Source organism: Tamandua tetradactyla, chromosome 6 (genome assembly GCF_023851605.1).
Source record: "Tamandua tetradactyla isolate mTamTet1 chromosome 6, mTamTet1.pri, whole genome shotgun sequence".
Taxonomy (NCBI): domain Eukaryota; kingdom Metazoa; phylum Chordata; class Mammalia; order Pilosa; family Myrmecophagidae; genus Tamandua; species Tamandua tetradactyla.
The window spans coordinates 179,425,515-179,448,008 of NC_135332.1; the positions used below are offsets into that span (position 1 = coordinate 179,425,515).

The window sequence follows — 22,494 nt, forward strand, 5'->3', positions numbered from 1 at the left end:
CTACTGATTAAAGCTGAAATCATGACTTGTTATACTCGACGGAGCGGATGATGTGTGATTTGTTGCTCTTAACTGTGGGAAACAAACTTGATTTAGCTTATTTCTACTGTAAGTTCCATGATTTCTCAGACCACATGGATGTGTGTTTGTGTGTGCACAATTTTCTTAATCCATGGAGAATTTCTGAAAGAGTATATAAAAGATGTTATTATAATTACCTGTGGCATGTGTGTGATAGAAGAAACCTTTTCTTTTAATTTTGTATTCTTAAAAACTGTTGTACATCTTTATCAAATGGATGTATTTATAGGAATAAAGTGAATAAAAGTTAAAAGTACTGTTGGAAAGTTTTCCAAGAGTAAGAACGATTATCTCTTTTAAATATACTTTTTAAAAAAGAAGGCAGTTCATAGCCTTCTATTTCAGTGTACATGATAGTGTCCCCTACAAATTGTGTTTCGAGTCCATTTTCCAGGGTGACACACACCCAGTTTGGGGTCCGGGTCGGAGAAGTTAAAGGTGACCTGGCCCTCTTGGCGCCTGCAGTGGGAATCCGCAGGATTTCTTCTAGTCCATCTTTCCAGGTAGAGAATAATTGATCAGTTCTTTTGAGACCTGCTTGCGTGCTTTTAGAGAAGTCTGCACTCCACTTGGGTTGTGGACAGTTTTCAGATATCAGACTTCTCTGTTTAAGAGTTGGAAAAAGCCCAAGTTCTTTTGAACCCAGTGTGTAATTATATGAAAACAAATTGCCTTTGGGGTCAAACAGATCTGAGTTTTAATCCCAATTCTCCATTAATTACCTTTTTATCTGAAAAGAGAAAAATAGCAGAGCCTCGTTGGGTTACTGAGAAGATTGAATTATATATGCTACTGACTGACTTAGCATGTGCAGCGCGCAGCCCAGACACTTTTCTCTGGAGGGGCTGCTGCTCTCACTGTGACCGCAGGGCCCTCAGGCTGCTTCTTGGAGAACCCGTCTGTGAAGCTGCAGGTTGGCCGCAGACAAGGGCCAGAAGCTGAACTGACCTATTTGTTAAACATTTATGCTATCGTGTGTATTTTGTTTTCTAGAATTTAGAGACTCAATTGCGAATAGTCCATTTTATTTGTACAATAATAGTATATCGGGCAGTGTGATTAAGCATTCTTTAGTAAACTTGGATTTATAAAAACAGGCTTTTTCTACCTTTACTGATTCTTAAGATTTTTAGTATTGTAATAACTAATAAAAATGGATGGATTTATTGAAATTAGAAGGAGCTATTATTCCTGAATGACTTGTGCATTAGCTTTACAAATAATATTTTTATTTGCCCATTTTTAAAAACTGTTTTGAAAGAGGTTGCAGATCAAGTGTTGTCAGTGTGTTTTTCAAGCAGATTATTTTACTTAGAATATTAGAGATTTAATTTAAGAGAATTTGGTTTCTAAAAGGTATTAAAAAGAGTTACCGTAGTCCTAGTAGTGAAGGTTTGTTGAGTGCTTGCTCTCTGGCGGGCCTCTGCTCGCTCTGCTTGGTTTCCTTCCTGACCCTTCTGCAGCCGTCGGGGAGGTGCAGGTGCCACTGCACGGGGAGAAGACCACGCACCTGAATCCTGTGACGGTGGTCGATTTGGCACGGGAACTCGTGATCTTTTCATGTACTGACATTGTAATGTGCATGTACAAATCACACGAAATCTCACGGTTTTAGGACCAAGTCCTTGGATATGCTAGTTTGTACTTTTCATTTTAAATGTGAAGAAACTGAAAAAAAGGAGGCCTTTTTTATAGGCTCACAGAGGCAGTTATTGGCACATGTAGCTCAGAATCTTGGAACTTTACATCCCATTTTACATCCTTTAAATTGTAACAACTCCTTGTTGCTCACTGAAAGTGCGTGTGCTTAGTAGAAAGCAGTGCAGCGGGGTGTGCAGCGACAGGCGCTCCAGGGTGGGCCTCTTTGGCCCCCAGGGCCTTGTGGGTGGGCCCCCGGAGCTCCGGCCTTGACACAGCCTCTCATTGTCCCAGAGCCAGAGAAGGGTAAGACATGGCCACAGGGTGAGGGGACGGCAGTAGCACGCTGCCTTTAGTAGGAGCAGTTCCTGCCTCTGCCATTAATTAGTGAAGCCACCTTTCTGAGCCTCCTCCTTCTCATCTATTCTGAGGGTTGAATTCTATCATGAACATGAAGTGCTAGTCCAGGGATGGCACAGAGTAAATCCTTAAGTGTTCCTCGTTCCCCAAGCAGAGAGGATAGACCTTTGCAGCCCGCTGTATCACTGTAGCGTCTTAGGTACCTCTCCGTGCCACTCTGACCCTTCTTTGAGCCTAGGTATCTCGTGGTCTTTTTGGAGGCGACAGTCCACTTACTTGTTTATCCAGCAGTCACCGATCACCAATTTGTGTATCTCCTATACAGCCGGACACCAGAAGGATATGCAGGAATGCCAGACTCCTGCTTCCCAGGACAGGAGCTTGTCCTCAGTAAGTGCATAGTGGTAGGCTTTGTTGGATAGAGATGCAGACATTGCCTAAGAGGGTTCATGTCACCGCCTGTCTCTTTTTGTCTAAAGGCTCTGGGAGAGTGCAGAATTGGAAATGCGGTGCTTTGTGGGTGCAGGTGGATGTGATTGATTCACCAGCTCCTGCCACCCCACTGGGGACCGTGATGAGGGGTGAAATGGGCTGAGCATGGACAGAGGTTTATGGGAGGAAATCGTGTAGCACCACAGGTGGAGGAAAGAGCACTGGTGAAGACAGGAGTTCGTTGAGGAGGTCGGTGGAGGGAAGGTGCGAATGGGCTTTACTGCATCTCAGAGTCATCCTCGGGCGTGCTTGTCGTGGAGAGCAGGCAGAGCTGACCAGCATGTCGGAGCTTGGCAGCCCTGAACTGAAGATGCCCTTGGGCTGGGTCGTTGCTGCTAAATCAGCCTTATTCTAGGAGTCCGGAGGGCCCCACAGGACTCATTTTTCATTTTTTTTTCCTCATGTGTTTGTCATCTAGTCCATTGTTCTCCTCCCTTAGCAGGAGACATGTATTTTCTTCCCTGGTGAAGAACCGTTGCTAAAACAGGACATGTCATTCCTAGAAAAAATTGTAAGAACTTGAAAACCAATATTCTATATTTTATTTCATGGCATAGCAGAACTAACCAGAACTTCTGTCTTCTGTGGCTCTAAGCCACATAATTTTTAAAAAAATATTTTTTATTGTGAAATATAACATATATGCAGAAAAGTGAAAACTTTCAAAATACAGGTTAACAAGTAAGTTATAGAGCAAATTTAAAGTTTGGTATGGGTTACAGCTCCATGATTTCAGGTATTTCCTTCTAGCTGTTCTAATATACTAGAGCGTCACAAGAAATACCTGCGTGGAGGTTTAGTAGTCACAAGCGTTGTTAGAGCCCCTCTTCTCTGTCACAGCTCCGCCCTCTCTTTGCTTCTTCTCCCGGTCTTCAGAGATGTTTGGACAATGGCCGTTCTATCCCTTTCATGTTGGAAAGAGGTGTCGATAGGGATGCAATTGGTTGGTGTTCTTGGAGAGACTGGTAGTCTGGGAGTTTCAGGTTTCTGAAAATTGAACTCAGCGAGACTTTGATAGAGCCTGAGAGAGAGCCCTGGGCGCTCCTGGGGGTTTTCAGGGACTCTGTGTGTGTGTGTTTGGGGGGGGATTGGTGCACTGTGGCGGTAGCAGTATCAGGGGGCTCGGCGCACCGTGGCAGTTAACAGTACCAGGGGGCTCGGCACACCATGGCAGTAGCAGTATCGGGGGGCTCGACTCACCGTGGCGATTAGCAGTATTGGGGGGCTCGGCGCACCGTGGCGGCAGCGGTACTGGGGGACTTGGCGCACCGTGGCAGTTAACAGTACCAGGGGGCTCGGCACACCATGGCGGTAGCAGTATTGGGGGGCTCGGAGCACCGTGGCGGCAGCAGTACTGGGGGGCTCGGTGCACCTTGGCGATTAGCAGTGCCGGTGGGGCTCGGCGCACCGTGGCGGCAGTAGTATCGGGGGGCTCGGCTCACCGTGGCGATTAGCAGTATTGGGGGGCTCGGCGCACCGTGGCAGCAGTGGTACCGGGGGGCTCGGTGCACTGTGGCGGCAGCAGAACCGGGGGGCTCGGTGCACCGTGGCAGCAGCAGTACCGGGGAGCTCGGTGCACCGTGGCAGCAGCAGCAGTCCCACGGGGCTCGGTGCACCGTGGCGGCAGCAGTACCGGGGGGCTCGGCGCACCGTGGCGATTAGCAGCGCTGGTGGGGCTCGGCGCACCGTGGCGGCAGTAGTATCGGGGGGCTTGGCACACCGTGGCGGCAGCGGTACCGGGGGGCTTGGCACACCGTGGTGGCAGCGGTACCGGGGGGCTCGGCGCACCGTGGCGGCAGTGGTATCGGGGGGCTCGGCGCACCATGGTGGTAGCAGTATCGGGGCTCGGCGCACCGCGGCGGTAGCAGTATCGGGGGGCTCGGCGCACCATGGTGGTAGCAGTATCGGGGCTTGGCGCACCGCGGCGGTAGCAGTATCGGGGCTCGGTGCACCGCGGCGGCAGTAGTATCGGGGAGCTCGGCGCACCGTGGCGGCAGCGGTACCGGGTGGAAGCGTGCATGAGGGTGGTCCTGGGCTCTGTTTGGAGGCTCTTGGCCACTGTGTCTGTACTTTGCTGCGCTCCTTTTGTCCCTGCTGGCAGGTCGGCATCCAGGTCACATTTTATGGCTTCTCTTTCCTCGCAGAGATAGAGAAGTGTCAGAAGGGAGACGGCAGGGACGAGGAGAAGTACATCGACGTGGTGGTCAACAAGAACATGAAGCTGGGGCAGAAGGTGCTGATCCCGGTGAAGCAGTTCCCGAAGGTGAGCCGGCCTGCGCTGGGGAGCCCGTCATCCGGGGGTGCCTGGGGGCCTCCCCTTCGCACAGCCCCACCCGACATTCACGGGAGGCAGGAACGGTTCGGTCCTGCCTTTTCTTGTTTGACTCTGGCAGGCCCTGGGGAACCCGAGAAACTGCTTCTCAGTCTTCTCGGTGTGACTTCGGGCAGCCTCTTACCTTCGCTCGTTTGTGGTGGGGTTGGATCACCAAGAATTAGATAAAATTATCCACGTTAAATGCTTTGCTTATTATTTAGCATAGAAACATTCCAGAGTTATCTATTCTAATCTTATTTAAATCTTACCTTTTCTTCTTCCTTTTTTCTTAGTTTTGACTACCCATATATAAAAATGGCTAGAGGAGGACTTGTTTTACATTGGCCATTGGTGTGAAGTTCTCATTCCGAAAGGATTTATTCAGTAAATTCCTTTAGAATTTAATACTGGATAAAAAATTGCCCGTCTCCAGAATACTGATTTGTTTCTTTTTTTGTTGTTGAGCAAATGAGCTAAAGTGGGCATCTGTTTAGCAACCCCACATATTTTTACCTTGATTCAATTTATACTTCAACCTTAGTATTATTATATTAATCTAAATATTTGGTGTTTTTTTTTCCATTACTTGTAATACATGTTTTTTCATCTATTTTAGTGTTTTTATTATTCATGTCAGGTGACAGACTATTCTAAATCTCTTTTTAAAAGAAGGTAGAATATATACTTCTTTTCCAGCATTCTGTTATGAAAATTTTCAAGCATAGAGCAGTCAGAAGTTTATACCGACCACCTATACACTTACACCTACATTCTGCCATTCGTATTTTATTATACTTGATTTATCACTTATTTGTCCCTTCTCTTCATCAAATCATCCTGCTTTTGACACATTTTACCATGAATTGGAAAAATACTCCACCATGTATACCATTAACTGAGTTCAATGTATTTTACAGTTTTTATGCTAAAGTACGTATAATGAAATGGTAGAATCCTAAATGTACAATTCATGGATGCCTTCTGAGAAATAGCTACTCCTCTAACTCATATTGGTATCAAGACAGACATTATCATCCTGCCAGAAAGTTCTTTTATGTCCCTCCTTAGAGAATTACAATGGCCCCTCCAGCGGCACGCATTGTTTGCTTGTTCTAGAACTTCCTATAAATGAGATCATATGATTGTGTCCCATTTTATGGAAGACTTCCTTCACTTGGCATATACTATAGCTTTTGAAATTCATGCACACTGTTGTATGTGTTGATAGTTTTTTTTTTTTAATTCGTTGAATAGTAGCCTATTTTATCATACACCACAGTTTATCCATTTGCCAGAAGTTCTAGTTTTGATGAAGTCTAGTATTACGGGTCTTTCTTTTAACTATTATTGCTTTCTGTAAACTCAGAAATCTGCCATCCTCAAGCAAACGTAGAGTCCTTTATAAGTTATAAAGGTATTCTTTTGTATTTCCTTTAAAAGTTTTACCGTTTTAGCTTTCACTTTTAGTTCTGTGATACATCTCAAATTAATTTTTATGTATGCTGAAAGTTAATTATTTTTACCCAAATTGATAATCTAGTTTTTCTGTCATCATTTGCTGAAAGGGGTTTTCACTCCACCGATTGTTTTGGCACTTTTGATGAAAATCAGATGGTTGTGTTAAGAGCAGGCCTGTGCTGAGCTTTTATTCTGTTCCATCGGTCTTGTATGCCACGACTGTTCTTCCTTGATCACTTAGCTTTGTCGTAAAACTTGGCATTAGGTAATGGGAGTCTTCTATCTTTATCCTCCTTTTTCAGGATTGCTTGGATATCCTGTGTCCTTTGCAATTCCATATAGGTTTCAGAATCAGTTTACCGGTTTCCATAAAGGGATGTTTTGGGAATATGACTGTGGTTGCCTTGTCTCTTGATGAGTCTGGGGGAGATTTGCCATCTTAACAGCGTTGACTCTTCAATTCCTTGAACGTTATATACCTGTCTCTGTACTTATTTAGGGTTAAGGTTGTCTATGTCTTTTGTTAAACTTATCCCTTAATCTTTTTTATTTTTTGGCATTATTGCAAATATGAATATTTTTAAAATTGTTTTCCAGTTTTTTGCTTTTACTATGAAATTTTATATATTAACCTTGGATTCTTCTGCCACCCTGCTAAATTCGCTTATCTGGTAAGTTTTGTAGATTCCTTAGGGTATCTTATGTAAACAATCCTATCATCTGCGTCGACAGTTTTATTTCTTCCTTTCCAATTTGTATACCTTTTATTTTTTTATTTTCCTTTTTGTATTTGCTAGAACCTCCAGAATGATGTTGAATAGAAGTGGTGCAAGAGTATTGTTCCCAATCTTAGTAAGCAAGCATTTGGTATTTTACCATTTTAGAACGATATCAATTGTCAGTCTTTTGTAGGTAATCTTTATTAGGTAAAGAAAGTTTCCGCTCTATTTCAGTGTTGCTGAGAGCTCTGATCCTGGGTGGGATCTACTGAAGTGTGCATTGGTAGCACCTCCTATACTGTTTATGCGCTGAATCCTGCTCATTGATCTTGCTGAATTAAACCAACTTTGCATTCCTGGGCTAAACCCACTTGCATTGATAAATTATCCTTTTTATATATTGTTGATTCAATTTGCCAGTATTTTGTAAAGTAGTTTTGCATCTATGTCCATGATACTGGTCTGTAAATTTGTTTTGTGTGTGTGTGCAATTGTCTTTATCAGATTTTGATATTAGGGTTATGCTGGTCTCATAAAATGAGTGGGAAATTGTTCTTTCCATTTTGTTCTCAAAGAATGTGTGTCATTGGTGTTATTTCTTCCCAGTATTTGAGAGAATTTACTAGTGAAGCTCTCTGGGTCTGGAATTTAATAATACATTCAATATCTTTCATTGATATGGGCTGGTTAGATTTTCCATATCTTCTTTTGCACAACTCTTTTGTGTTCTTCAATGGATTTGTCCATTTCACCATAATTAAGCTATTGCTTCTTCAGATATTTTTTCTGAACTATTCTCTCCATATCTTTTGGGACTTCAATTATACATATATTAGACCTTTTGATATTATCAGAGGTTCCTGTGGCTATGTTGGCTTTTGTTAATTTTTTTTCTTCTTCTTCAGATTGCATCATTATTACTGCTATCATCTTTAAGCTCATTGATTCTTTCTTATGTCATTTCCATTTTGCTGCTAATCCTACAAGGTGAATGTTTTATGTCATGTATTGTACTTTAACTGTTTCGGAAATTTACATTTGATTTATTTATGCATGTGTGTACATACACACATTTTTTTTTTGCAGAGGTTTTATGTTTTTTCAAGGGTTATTTCCCATTTGCCAATGAGCACAGTCACCATAGGTACTTTGAAATCCCTGTCTACTAGTCCCAAATCTTGGCCAACTTAGATTTGACCCTTGCACTTTGTTTTTGTGTATATGATTCAGGGGTTTGGCAGAGATTTTTGGCAGATTTTATCCACGAAATTTGTAGCTTCCCACCTCTGGTTGTCTTTTCTGTTATCTCCCTTACATTTCAGTACAGTATTGGCCTCAAAGCTATCAGTCAGGCTGAAAACTCTAAAATCAGTGAATTCACCCCAACCATTGTCCTCTTCCAAGTGTTGACTCCTTGGTGTTTGCACCCTCCAGAGCCTTCAGATAGTTCATTTTTATGTTTTGTTCAGAGTTTATAGTTATCGTCTATAGATGGTCAGTCTGTTAGGAGCTTACTCAGCCATTCCTGCGGAACTAGGGATACACACTTTAATAGGTAAACAGACAATTATATAATGAATGCTTCATAGCCAGTCTCATTTATTAAACAAAACATGGCTTATGGAACCATTTATAGATTGATTCATGTTCAGTGTGCTATAGCTACAAATATGGCATATGCTGGCTCTGTTCAGTAGCTGAAGCTTAACCTAAAATTAATGCTTTGTTTTGTATGAATAAGTCTATGAAATAAAATGAAGTATTTGAATAAAATGTATGAAATAAAATTTAAATATAACTTTTCAGTGTCAGCTTTGATGATGCAGACGTCAAATGATAATTTTTGTGCCTAACAGAAGAGTCCATTTCAAATAATTATAATGTCTGGAGTAGACTGCTCAGAAATCCACTGCTTTCAGAATACTGAAGCTTATTTCTGCTTGGAATAATTGAGCATGCATGTTTCAAGCTGGCCTTATAGAAAAGCTAATACAGCTCTGCCGTCCATTCTGAATGAACCCCATGCTCATGCCAGCTGACCGCCCGAGCCAGAGACTGCCAGGACTCGGTGCTCTGGTGGAGTGGTGGCGGCGTGGTGCCCGGTGGGGAATTGGCACCCACCCTACATTGTTGAAAGTCATAACTAGCATTTTGGAACTTCACCTAGTACAGTGATTTCCATTAATCAAATAACTTCTCTTAACCATTTTCAAAATTCTTTCAGTGACACAACATTGGAAACAATACATATGTCTTTTCTTATTCACACCTTAGAAGTGCACTCACTCCCTTGAGTTTCATGTCTGAGCTTCTAGATTGTTTTATACTTTGTGAAAACTTTTGAAGGTGCAGAAATCATTCTTCATGGGTTTTCTGCTGACGAACCCTCACCCCTAGTGCTGGGCAGCGCCCGGATTGATCGGGGTTAATGTCATGTCAGCCTGGGAGTGGGGTGCCCTGTGGCCGCGCCCCATAAGTGCAGTGTGGGTTAGGGTTTGAAGCCGCTGTGTCGTGGGCTGCACCACTTCTCAGGGCCCCCCCCCCATCCATCTGTGTGTCGCACTGGCATTGAGGCCTCGTCCGCGCCACCCCATGCTGGGAGCACCTCGACGAAGGGTGGTCCTTGCCCGCACACAGCCCTCGGCTCTGTGAGGAGTCCAGATGCACAGGCCAGTGTTCCTGAGGCAGCTGGGGAGGGTGGCAGTAGGGTGCTCTAGAGGTGCAGAGAGGAGACTTATGCTGATGTGCTAAGAGAAGGCTGCTGCCCTGGGGAAGAGGCCGAAGTGAGGTGGAGTGCGGCCCCCCACTGATGCAGGACCACGCGTGGGCCAGGGGCTCCGGGAAACTACGGGCCCCCTTGTTTGTTAAATGGGTTCATTTCAGTGTGACACGCACATTCTTACGGAAGTGTGCGTATAAAACATTAAGAAAGCAGAGCACGAAGTAGGGTTGGCTGGTGGGGACTGCAGAGCTGGAGCAGGAAGAAGGCACGGTGGCTCCTCGTGGGCTCTGTGACCCGAGACCGTGTCCGGAGGGCTGTCCCGCTGGGGGGAAGCACGTTCAGCGACCCGAGAGTGAGTGAATTACGATGACGTTAAATCAGTTGTGTGATATCATCGTGTGGAAGGCTCTATGCTGTGGTGAGATGCCCGTATTGTTGACTGAGAGAAAAAGGAGCAAGATATAGAACAGCTAGGATTCCAGTTGGATAAGTATTTGAAAAACAACTAGTTAGAATCTTAACAGTAGATATTTTCTGGAAGGTAGGGCTATGTGATACTTTGTACTTTGCACATTTTGGTATTTGAATGTCTTGACATTAAGTTTGTATAACTTTTATAATTGAGAAACAGAAGTAAATTTTCAATTTGAGGAAAAAAATGTGCCTGAGTTTTGTTGAGGAGATACCTTTGTACTATCGTTATGGTTTTCAAGGGTTATTGTACTGAGTAAATTCTATAGGTTTAAATTAGTTGTACTAAATTTGTTTGTTTCGTAGCATTCTAATGTGTATATACTGTTTTCAGGGACTTTATATTAGCCAATATTGTTTCTTACATTATGTGATTTTCTGTTTTATGCATAATTTAAATGTGGTATTTACAGTGGTCACATAAGTTCTTAGGTAAAGAGTGTCTGAGAGAGAAAGAAGAGGGACATACTTATGAAAGATATTCCTTCCTGGAGTTTGAGTTAAAGCTTACAGAAACTTTTTTAGAGTTGGCTTAGCATTTTTCACTTGTAGCATTTACAGACAGTTCAAAACCTGTGACTTTATTATTTTGCAGAAACCTTTTCCATATAAAGTACCACTGCTTTAAAGTCTTCCTAGAGTAGTGAATAAGTATTTGGCAGTCATATAGGTAAGATAAAAATTGTCTTTTCTGTGGCTCCTAATTGATTAATGTCTCTTTCAGAGGGTTTATGTGAAAATGATCATTATTTCTGGTGTTTAATTGATAATACATCTGTAGAAATAAAAGTCACGCACTTATATGTTAGTTTGTTGGGTCTGAAGTACAAACACGAAAATGGTGTGGCTGGGTGGTGGGTTCAAGAACAGGTGAGCAGTGAGCACCCAGGAGCTGGACGTGAGCAGTCACCAGGTAAACACAAATCACAACCACTGTGAGATACCACTTCACACCCACTGGGTGAGAATGAAAATGAAAAAGTCAGATAATAATAAGCATTGTAGAAGATGTGAAAAAAATGAAAACACACTGCTGGTGAGAAGGCCAAGCAGTGAAGCTGCTGTGCCACACAACCGGTCAGTTCCTCAAGTAGTTAAACAGAGTTCCTGCCTGACCCAGGAATTCCACTTCTGGGTGGAGAAGAAAAACGCTTGTTCACACAACCATTTCTGCATAATGTTTATAGCAGCATTAGTCAGCACAGCCAAAATGTAGGACTACCCCAGATGCCGGTCAGCACAGGAAGGAATAAACAGTGAGGCGTGTCCGCACAAGGGAGTGTCACTGCGTGATGAGGAGGAGGGGCTGGTACTGCCACGCTGTGGGTGAACCTGGAAGGCACTCCCCAAGTGGAAGAAGCTGGTTTGGGAAGATCACACCTTCATGATTCCATTCTTAGGAAAGTTCAGCAGAGAGAAACCTGGAGAGGCAGAAAGCATGTTGGTGTGTGCTTAGGGCTGGGGCGGAGAGCAAATCGTGATTGTTTCGTATATCTGTGAATATACCAAGAACCACTGGATTCGTTTTTAAAGTCAAGTTCATGTTAGACTATACAGTATTGGTCCTTTTGTTCCTGGCTAGTTTCACTCGGCAGAATGTTCTCAAGGTCCATCCGTGTGGTTACATGCTCCATGGCTTTAATCTGTCTTAGAGTTGTGTGATATTCCATTGCATGTATGTGCCACGGCCTGTTCAGCCACTCATCCATTGATGGACATTTGAGCCTTTTCCATCTCTTGGCAATCATAATGCTGCTATAAACATTGGTGTGCAAATGTCCATTTGTGTCCTTGCCCACACGCCCTCTGGGTATGTACCTAGTACTGGGATGCTGGATCACATGGCTGCCCTATACTTAGCTTCCTCAGGAACCACCAAACTGCTTTCTAGAATGCTTGTTCCATCTTACGTTCCTGCCATCAGTGGACATGTGTGTCTCTTTCTCCACATCCTCTCCAGCACTTGTCCTTGTCTTCTTTTTTTGGAGGGGGTTGGAATGCATGGTTCGGGAATCAAACCTGGGTTTCCCACATGAAGGCAAGCATTCTACTGCTGAAGCACCCATGCACCCCTTCCTTGAAGCTTTGATTTGGATTTCCTTAATTGCCAGTGAAGTTGAACATCTTTTCATGTGCCTTTTAGCCATTCGTATTTCCTCTTCTGAGAAGTGTCTTTTCCTTTTGCCCATTTTTAAATTGGGTTGTTTGTCTTTTTGTTGTTGAGTTGTACAATCTCTTTATATATTCTGGATACCAAGCCCTTATCTGACATGTGTTTTCCAAATACTGCTTCCCATCTCATAGGCTGCCTTTTTACTCTAAGTTCTTTGGTGCACAGAAATGTTTAGTTTTGAGGAGATACCATTTACCTATTTCTTTTCAATGCTCGTGCTTTGGGTATAAGGTCTAGGATACTACCTCCTATTACAAGATTTATGAGAGCTTTTCCTATATTTTCTCCTAACAGTTTTATGATCTTAACTCTAATTTTAGGTATTTGATCCATTTTGAGTTAATTTTTATGTAGGGTATGAGATACGGATCCTCTCTCACGCTTTTGCATATGGATATCCAGTTTTCCAAACACTGTTTATTAAAGAGGCTGTTTTGTCCCATGTGGGTTGGCTTGACTGCCTTAGCAAAGATTGTCCATTGATGAGAGGGTCTATTTCTGGACACTCGGTTTGATGCCATTGGTCAGTATGTCTTTTTTTTTATCTTATCTTCATGCTGTTTTGACCACAGTAGCTTCATAATGTGCTTCAGTGTGAGCCCTCCCATTTCAGTTTTCTTTCTCAAGATATTTTTAGCTATTTGGGGCACCCTCCTCTTTGAAATAAATTTGGTTACTGGTTTTTGTATTTCTGCAAAGTAAGTTGTTGGGATTTTAATTGGTATTGCATTGAATTTATAAATCAATTTGAAGAGAATTGACATCTTAACTCTATTTAGTCTCCAATCCATGGTATACACTTCCATTTATTTAAGGTTTTTCATTATTTCTTTTAGTAATTTCTTGTAGCTTTCTGTGTATAGATGTTTGTATCCTTAGTTAAATTTATTCCAAAAGAATATTTGATTCTTTTGGTTGCTATTGTAAATTAATTTTTTCCTTGATTTTCTCCTCAGGTTGTTCATCACATATAGAAGCACTCCTGATTTTGGTGTGTTGGTCTCTGTACCCTGCCAGTCTGCTGTACTCATTTATTAGCTCTAGTAGCCTTGGTGTAGTTGCTTCAGGATTTTCAACATATAATATCAAGTCATCTGCAAACCCTGAGAGTTTTACTTCTTCTTTTCCAATTTAGATGTCTTTTATTTCTTTTTCTTATTTAATTGCTCTGGCTAGAACTTCCAACGCAAGGTTGAGTAACAGCGCTGACATCGGGCATCCTTGTCTTGTTCCTGATGTTAGAGGGAAAGATTTCCGTCTTTCCCCATTAAGGATGATGTTAGTTGTGAGTTGTTCATATATTCCCTTTATCATGTTGAGGAAGTTCCCTTCTGTTCCTATCCTGTGACGTGTTTTCATCAAGAAAAGATGTTGAATTTTGTCAACTGCCGTTTCTGCGTAAATGGAGATGATTATGTGGTTTTTGCACTTTGATTTGTTGGTGTATTACATTAATTGCTTTTCATATGTTGGAGTAACCTTGCATGCCTGGAATAAATCCCACTTCCTCATGGTGTATAATTCTTTTAATGTGCTGCTAGGTTTGATTTGCAAGTATTTTGTTGAGGATTTTTGCATCTGTATTCATTAAAGAGATCTGTAATTTTGTTTTTTTTGTAATATCTTTGTCTGGCTTTGTTCCTAGGTTGCTGTTGGCCTCATGGAATGTTAGGTATGTTTCATACCTCTTCAGTTTTTTTGAAGATTTTGAGCAGGATTGGTATTAATTCTTTCTTGAATGTTTGGTAGAATTCACACGTGAAGCCATCTGGTCTTAGACTTTTGTTTGTTGGGAGCTTCTTGATTCTTTTCTAGGAAGTTGTCCATTTTGTGTGTTGTCTAATTTCTTAGCATATAGTTGCTCATAGTATCCTCATATTACCTTCTTTATTTCTGTCGGATCAGTGGTTATGTCTCCTCTTCCATTTCTGATTTTATTTATTTTCATGCTTGCTGTCTCTCTTTTTTTTTGTCAGCCTGCCTAAGGGTCCAGCAATTTTACAGATTTTCTCAAAGAACTAACTTCTGATTTTGTTGATTTTCTTGATTTTTGTATTCTCATTTTTATTTATTCTGCTCTGATCTTTGTAATTTCTTTCCTTTTTTTTTGCATTGGGGTTAGTTTACTGTTCTTTCTCTAGTTCTTCCAACTGAACAGTTATCTCCTTGATTTTTGCTCTTTCTTTTTTTTAATATAGACACTTACGGAAATAAATTTCCTTTTCAGCACTACCTTTGTTGCATCTCATAAATTTTGATGTATTGTGTTTTCATTTTCATTTGCCTCGAGTTATTTACTGATTTCTCTTGTTATTTCTTCCTTGACCCACTGGTTCTTTAAGCATTTGTTGTTTAGCCTCCATGTATTTGTGATTTTTCTGGCCCTCTGCCTGTTATTGATTTCCAACTTCATTCTGTTTTGATACCAAACAGTGTTTTGTATAATTTTAATCTTTTTAAATTTATTGAGACCTGGTTTCTGACCCCATATATGGTCTGTCCTTGAGAATTATTCATGAGCATTTGAGAAAAAATATGTATCCTGCTGTTGTAGGGTGCAGCGTTCTGCAAATGTCTATTACTCTAGCTTATTTATCATTATCATTCAAACATCTCTGTTCCCCTCTTTATCCTTTGTGTAGATGTTCTATCCGTCAATGACAGTGGGGACTTAAAGTCTGCGGCAGTTATGGTAGAGGGGTCTACTTTTCCCTTCAGTGTTGTCAGTGTTTGCCTCATGTATTTTGGAGCACTTTGGCTTGGTACATGAGTATTTATGTTTGTTATGTCTTTGTTGAATTGTTGCTTTTATTAATTGTTCCTTTGTTAAAAGTATTCTTCTTTGTCTCCTTTAATTGTTTTACTTTTGAAGTCTGATATTAATATAGTAACTCCTGCTCTTTCCTGGTTGTTATTTGAAGGAAATATTTTTTCCCAACTCTAGTAGTTTGAAAGCTGCTGGAATGCATTATACCAGAACTAGAATGGTATTTATATAATAAATTACAAGCTTACAGTTCTAAGGAAGTGAAAGTGCCCAAATTAAGGCACCAACAAGAGGTTACGTTCACTTAAGAAAGGTTGATGGGTCAGGAACACCTCTGTCGGCTGTGGCTGGCATCCACTGGTCCCTTGCTCCTGGGCTCCTTTGTTTTCCATCTCTGTTCTTTTGGGGGCTTCTCACTTAGTTCTCTGGGGCTGGTTTTCATCTCTTGGCTTCCCTTGGCTCTCTCCAGATTCTGGCTAGCTTAACATCTCATTGTGAAGTCTCCTGGGCTCTAAGCATCTCCAAACATCCATGTCTCTGTTCTCTGAAGCAACTGTTCTCTGAGCATCTACATCTGCTCTCTCTGTTGGCCCTGAGGCTTCTGTCATTTGTGTAGGCCCTGTCATTTCTCCATAATGCGTCCTCTTTAAGGGATTCCAGTAAACTAATCAAGACACACCCACAATGGATGGAGTCACATGTCCAGCTAATCAAAAGTTAACATCCATAATTGGGTGCATAAGATCTCAATGAAGATAATCTAATCAGTGTTCCAACCTACATTATTAAATCAGGACTAAAAGAAATGGCTTCCTCTACAAGATTGAATCATGATTAAAATATGGCTTTTCTAGGATACATAATCTGTTCAAACTGGCACACCAACCTTTCACTTTCAACCTAGTTTTGTCCTTGGGTCTAAAGTCAGTCTCTTGTAGGCAGCATAGAGATGGGTCCTATCCTATTCTTTAATCCATTCTGCCAGTCTGTGTCTATTGATTGGGGAGTTTAATCCATTAACATTGTGTCATTACTGTAAAGGCAGCACTTTCTTTTACAGTTTTGTTTTTTGGACTTTATATGTCGTATCTAGTATTTTTTTTTTCTGTTTCTACCTTTTCTGGTATTCTTCATTTCTACACTGTTCTCCAGACCCCTCTCTCTACTGCCTTTTACTATCTGCCTGTAGTGTTCCCTTTAATATTTCTTATAGATCCAGTCTCTTAGTCACAAATTCTCTTTTATTGTTGATCTGAAAATATTTTAAACTCCCTTGCATTTTTGAAGGACAGTTTTGCTGGATATAGAATTATTGGTTGGCAGTTTTTCTCTTTCAGAATCTTAAATATATCATTCCACTGCCTTCTCAATTTCATGGTTTCTGCTGAGAAATCCACACATGGTCTTATAGAGCGTCCCTTGAATGTAACAGATTGCTTTTCTCTTGCTACTTTTAAAATTCTTTCTTTGACATTTGACAGTGTGATTAGTAAATGTATTGGAATATGTCTGTTTGGATCTAGTCTGTTTGGGGTACACTGTACTTTTTGATCTGTAATTTAATGTCTTTCATAAGAGATGGGAAATTTTTAGTGATTATTTCCTCCATCAGTCTTCCTTCACCTTTTCCCTTCTCTTCTCCTTCTGGGATGCCCACAACATGTATGTTTGTGCACTTCATATTGTTAGCCAGTTCCCTGAGACCCTACTCATATTTTTCCATTCTTTTCCTCATGTTTTCTTTTGTGTGTCTAATTTCAGATGTCCGGTCTTCTAGTTCACTAATCCTTTATTCTGCCCCTTCAAATCTACTGTTATAGGTTTCCATTGTTTTTTCATCTCTTCTATTGTGCTTTTCATTCCCATTAGTTCTGCAATTTATTTTTTGCAAACTTTTGAGTTCGTCATGTTCTCCCAGTGTCTTCCTTATATCTTCCCTTGACTCATCAATTTGATTTTTTTTTTTTGTTTTGCATGGGCAGGCACTGGGAATTGAGAGGGTCTCTGTCATGGCAGACGAGAACTCTGCCTGCTGAGCCACTGTGGCCTGCCCTGATTTGATTTTTGATGAGATTTTGCTTATCTGTTTGAACATCCTGAATTAGTTGTTTCAACTCTTGTATCTCATTTCAAGTGTTTGTTTATTCCTTTGACTGGGCCATATCTTCAATTTTCCTAGTATGTCTCGTTATTGTTTTGCTGGCTTCTAGGCATTTGATTTCCTTAATTCGTTTATTTTGGAGGTTGTTTTTACTCTTTTACCTAGAGTTTTCTTGATTGATGGCTTTGTTCTCTATTTGTTCTTTGACATTCTGTTCAACTTATTCTAGACCTCTAGCATAGGTTCTGTTTAATTGATCAGACTTTTACAGTTCTCATTTTTCTTGTTCTTATCCTGCCTATATGTAGCCTTTTTTTTTTGAAGAGGGTCTCGTCCGATATTACCAGCCCTCACCATATTCTCCCTGACTGGACAGACCCCCATCTCAGGAGGAGAGAGTCGCCAGTATCGATTTTCACAGAGGGTGAGACCCAGCAGATTGTCAAACTTTCCCATGTAAGCCTCTGGACTCTGTGTTTTTCCTGTCCTGCCCAGCACATGGCACTGGTCTGCCTCTGATTTCCCACCAGTACAAAGCAGTGTGATGCCTGTAATTTCAGCAGACTCTGCCTGTTGGGGGGTGGTTGAGACAGAGGTGAGGTTGGTTTTGATTGCTTCAGTTTTCCAGTCCCTGGGGCCTGAATTCCTTGAGGGGGGAATTCCACTTGAAACTGGGTCCCACCTTTCTCTTGGGAAGATGCACCCTTTAGGGAAGTAACTCTTTTTTCTTGACTGGTTACTTTGTCTCTCAGACAAGCTTAATTCCACCTTGCCTAGGGCAGTGCTGGATGGTAAGCATGCTTCCAGTTCTACCTAATGAGTTGTTGAAGTAGGAAAAAAAAAAGCAAAAAGCCTTTATAGAGCTGGACCCCTGCTCCTCGGCTTTGGCAATCAAGACTTTGAGTTGGTACATGGTTCAGTGTATCTCCAGGCTCTCAGTGCCCCCTTTTTTTGGGGTCCAGCCCTTTTCCAGTATTTTGTGCTGTGCAACTCAAAAAGACTTTTTTTTTTTTTTTTCTTGTCAGCCCTGCCCCCTCTCTGCTAGGTCAAAAACTCCTGGTTCCTTGGGTCTTTATTCCAGGTTTTATCTGTTCTGGGGCCTGTTTTCAGTAGTCAGAATTTGTTAATTAGTTCTGCACTTGGAGCTTGGTTGAGCTCAGCCCTTGCTGCTAGCAAAGTCTGTTTCCTTTCCCCTTGGGGAACCAGCCTGCTGTGCCCATGGGGAAGGGGTGCTGGCCTCCAGGGCTTAGGGAATTTACCATTCTGTATGGGATCTAACCGTTCCTCGTGCTCCAGACTGGGTGTCTAGTCACTGATGTCCCCGCAGCAGTTGTTCTGTGCTTTTCCTGGCTCTTTACTAGCTGCTCTGGAGGACAAACTAAATTCCACACCTCACTAAGCAGCCATCTTGCCTGAGCAGTTGTATTTTAAGCAGAGACTTAACAGAGTTGAAAAAAGACCTTCCTGCTGATTGGAGGAGGGAGAAGAAGGTAGAGAAAGTTGTCTGCAATGCTCTGCAGTGCCCTGCAGCTCTCTTGGGCAGAGATGCTGCCTGTCCTAGGGTGGCTGGACTGGAGCTCAGGAGAAGAGATTTTTTTGGAGATATTTGGAAGCAAAGTTGTTAAATGTAACTAATTGATGAAACAGTTACTAAATGCCCTCTTGGCATAGGTGCTGGCCTTTAACTGTGTGGCAGAGATGCTCAGGAGGAAAGAGCGTATGTGAAACTGTGATGGCGGAGGTTACCAGTTCAGGGTCTTTTTGCGTGCATGGTCTGGGAGTGGAACCTGGGTCTCCTGCGTGGAAGGCGGGTTTCCACCACTGACCCACCACCAGGTCAGTTTTGATTGTTGAGTTGGAGGTCAATAAAACATCCCTTTGTTAGACTAATGAGCTTTTGGGTCAGTATCCAATTAAGGGAAATCTTATAAGGGAGACAGTGACATGTTGTTGAGGATGAGTTGTTTATGACATGTCAGTGTAACTGTAATTGTTCCCCAAGGAACTGTGTCGTGTCACAAATACAGTTTAGATCAATTAAAACTAGTGCAGGAGGTACTCAGTCATACAGTGAACCTCAGGTATACTTATTATGTCTTGGTTTTCCACCTTCATAATCACTTGAAAAATTTCCTATTCACATTTGTAACATTTATAACATAATACGTATGTAATGTAAGAATCGATTCCGGGAAAAAACACTGGTCTTGGAAGATGAAATCACACTCATCTTTCATGCAAATCTATGTACACAAACAATTAATAAAACTGAAGGTTAAAGTGTATTAAGTTCTTACTGCTGTGCAGATAGAGCTGTCAGACACAGATGTTCAGACTTAGGAAAGGAGTGTCTTTATTTGGTGATATTATTGGAAGAGGGATAAAGTGATTATTGCCATGGGAAGAAGGCTCCGATCATGAGAGGTGCAGGTATCTCAAAGGTCACACGAGAAAGGGCTGTCTTTCCTGAGGAGGCCTGGACAGGCCATTAAAGACCCGTGTGGAAGAGGGTGATGGGTGGAGGGGCAGGTAGGATAGGAGACCAGAGAGTGTTTACCCGGAGTCACCCTGTTTTCAGGAGGGCCGTTTACAGGCTAAGGTCAAATTTGGTCATAGTTCAAGGGCCCGGGGAAAGGAGAGAAGCTTAGCTAAGGTTGGAAAGGAGAGACGTTTAGCTAAGTCAAGTTCAGGGGCATTTGTTGTGCTTCGTCATGGGGTGGGGGGGGGACAGTTTATCTGGTCTTTCCAGGTGCAAAGACTGGGAACTGGGGGGACCTGTGTCCAGCCTTGTCCTGGGTAGACCAGGGAAGACCTCCCTGAGTCCTGTCCAGTCCTGAGGGAAGATCTTTTCAGTGGGGCCCATGTAGGAACGGCCAGAGGACCAGGTGGAGTCCACATTGTCACAGCTGGCACTTCACCTGGTGTTTTAATCTTCATAAAAACCTGGGGTGTGATGACTTTTAGGAGCTCACTTTTGTGAATTAGGTGGGGGCCAGGCAGGCGAAGTGCTGGCTTGGAGGTAGGAGGGCCCTGTTGGTACGCCTTTGCAGATGTCCTCGCAGTCACAGCACGCCTGGCCCCCAAGAGAACTGTGCCTTGTAGGGTTAGGTGTATTTCTCCATCACTCAGAGGACCCGGATTCTGGGCGCAGCCTGTCTGTGGTACAAGCCTTTTCTGTTGCAACTCTGGCCAGCTCAAGCCTTGTGTTTTGGTGTGTTGTTTTGTTTTTTAATCGTTTGGGTTGTCTTGTTTTTAACTGCATTAGTATATCTTTTAGAATCCACCGTGGAACCAAACTTGCCAACAGAGAGGAGAGCAGTAACAGGGTTTCTTGTCTAAGAAATGAATAGGAAGTAGCAAAAGTCCCTGGCTTTTCCATCACCCCGACAGGGGCACACTGGACATTTGCCTGGCACACGTCTCCCCGGGAAGGGTGGCCAGGTGCCTGTGCAGCACATGGCACTCTAGGACTCTGCCTAGACAACCATGCACACGTGCTGGAGACTTGCAGATGCCCCTGGGGGGGTGATGCAACCTGTACTTGAGGACTGAGCAAGCACGACTCAGCTGGCAGGACACTCAGCATCCATGCCTGGAGCCCTGAACCCCAGACTCGAGTCAGGCGTCAGCCCTGTGACCAGACTGCATGGCCCGGGTATGGTAGCGCTTTTCATCGTGGTGCTCCCTCGTGGCCTTGTGGACACAGGTGGATAGGTACTGGCCAGGTGCAGTGTTACCCGCCCACAGCATAACATGCCCCACTTCATTACTTGGTAATTTAGCAGCAAGTGTGCCCAGGCTTGTGGTGGCTCTGTTGGACGACGATAATTCTGTTGTTGACTCTAGCAGTAGGTGGGTAGGATCTGCGCAGAGATGAGGCGCCAGGACTCAGGAGCTCACTCTACCGGGGGTGTGACCAGACAAGCACAGAGTCCACGTGCTGCCCTGGGTGGGGGCCTGGCCCTCCGGCTGGAGCACGGACGGTCCCCTGCTGCTTCTCCCTCACCTGCCCTGGTCCGGCACCGATGGAGTGGACACCCAGGGTAGGCTGTTGTGGCAATGGTTGGGACACCTGAGGGGCTCTGGGAAATTAACTTCGTTTGTGACATGTATAAAGACATGGATTGATTGTTATTTTATAGCTTAAATCCTATTTTTCACTGAAAAATCAGTGAGATGCTTGTAGCAGAAACTTAAGTATTTGTCGTTAACCAATGGTGTATAGCATACTGCACTGTTTCCTGATATTCGTTATTAAAAAAACTATTTTCAGATATGAATGCTACAAGTTGTGGGTTTTTTGTTTGTTTCTCCTAGTTCAACTTTGTGGGGAAACTTTTGGGTCCACGAGGCAATTCTCTGAAGCGTTTACAGGAAGAAACCTTGACAAAAATGTCCATCCTTGGAAAAGGTTCCATGCGAGACAAGGCAAAGGTAATTTCATTACAGACAATGGCTACTTTTGTAGTTAAGTTATATCATGTGCTTTTAGATCATTCATTGTGTTTGTTTCTGTGCAAATACTAGTATCTCAAATGCAATTATATGAGAATGTTATATAAGATGATACAGTTGTGATAATGTTTAGAAAATTGAGTCACTAGGCCAATTTCAGCATATATAGTGTTTTAAGCCTCCATCTATAACTGTGATATTCATTTAAAGGATTAAACTGTAATACTTATATTACTGTTATATTTCTGATAGGTTACCTTGTAGAAAGTGTGGTAATATTGAAACTATCATGAAAAGAAGTAAATTTTATCCATAGTCTTATATCACTGTTTGAATTTTAGATTAGTTCCTTCCTGTCTTTTTTCTGTGGATATTCTGCAAAGTTGAGATTTGATATTGTATGCACTTTATCAAGTTATCACATTTATTTTACATGTTTTAATGATTGCTCAGTACCCCAACAAATAGTTGGTTTTACCTGGATGTAATCACATTAACTGTCTCTTTAAAAAAAAAATATTGTGAAATTTAACACATATACAAATAAAAGAAAGGAAAAGCAATAATTTTCAAAATGCCCTTCAATAATAATTACAGAACAAATTTCAAAGTTTGTTATGGGTTACCATTCCGCTTTTTCACATCTTTCCCTCTAGCTGCTCCCAAACCCTGGAGGCTAAAAGTAATGTCAGCATTGCAGCTCCGGAGCCGTACTCCACATTGAGCCCTGTTTTCTCTGCGTC

General features: G+C 42.3%; 1 protein-coding gene across 2 annotated transcripts in view; it reads left to right on the forward strand.

Annotated features, from left to right (window-relative positions):
- KHDRBS3 (KH RNA binding domain containing, signal transduction associated 3) overlaps positions 1–22,494 on the forward strand; it is a 198,473-nt gene that overhangs the window by 74,643 nt on the left and 101,336 nt on the right. For both annotated transcript variants that reach the window (XR_013178562.1, XM_077167749.1), the window contains exons 2-3: positions 4,716–4,834; positions 21,614–21,730. Coding sequence is in view for 1 of the 2 variants with exons in the window: in XM_077167749.1 (XP_077023864.1) it covers positions 4,716–4,834; positions 21,614–21,730 (236 nt within the window). In the remaining variant the exon portion in view is untranslated. The remainder of the gene's footprint in view (positions 1–4,715; positions 4,835–21,613; positions 21,731–22,494) is intronic.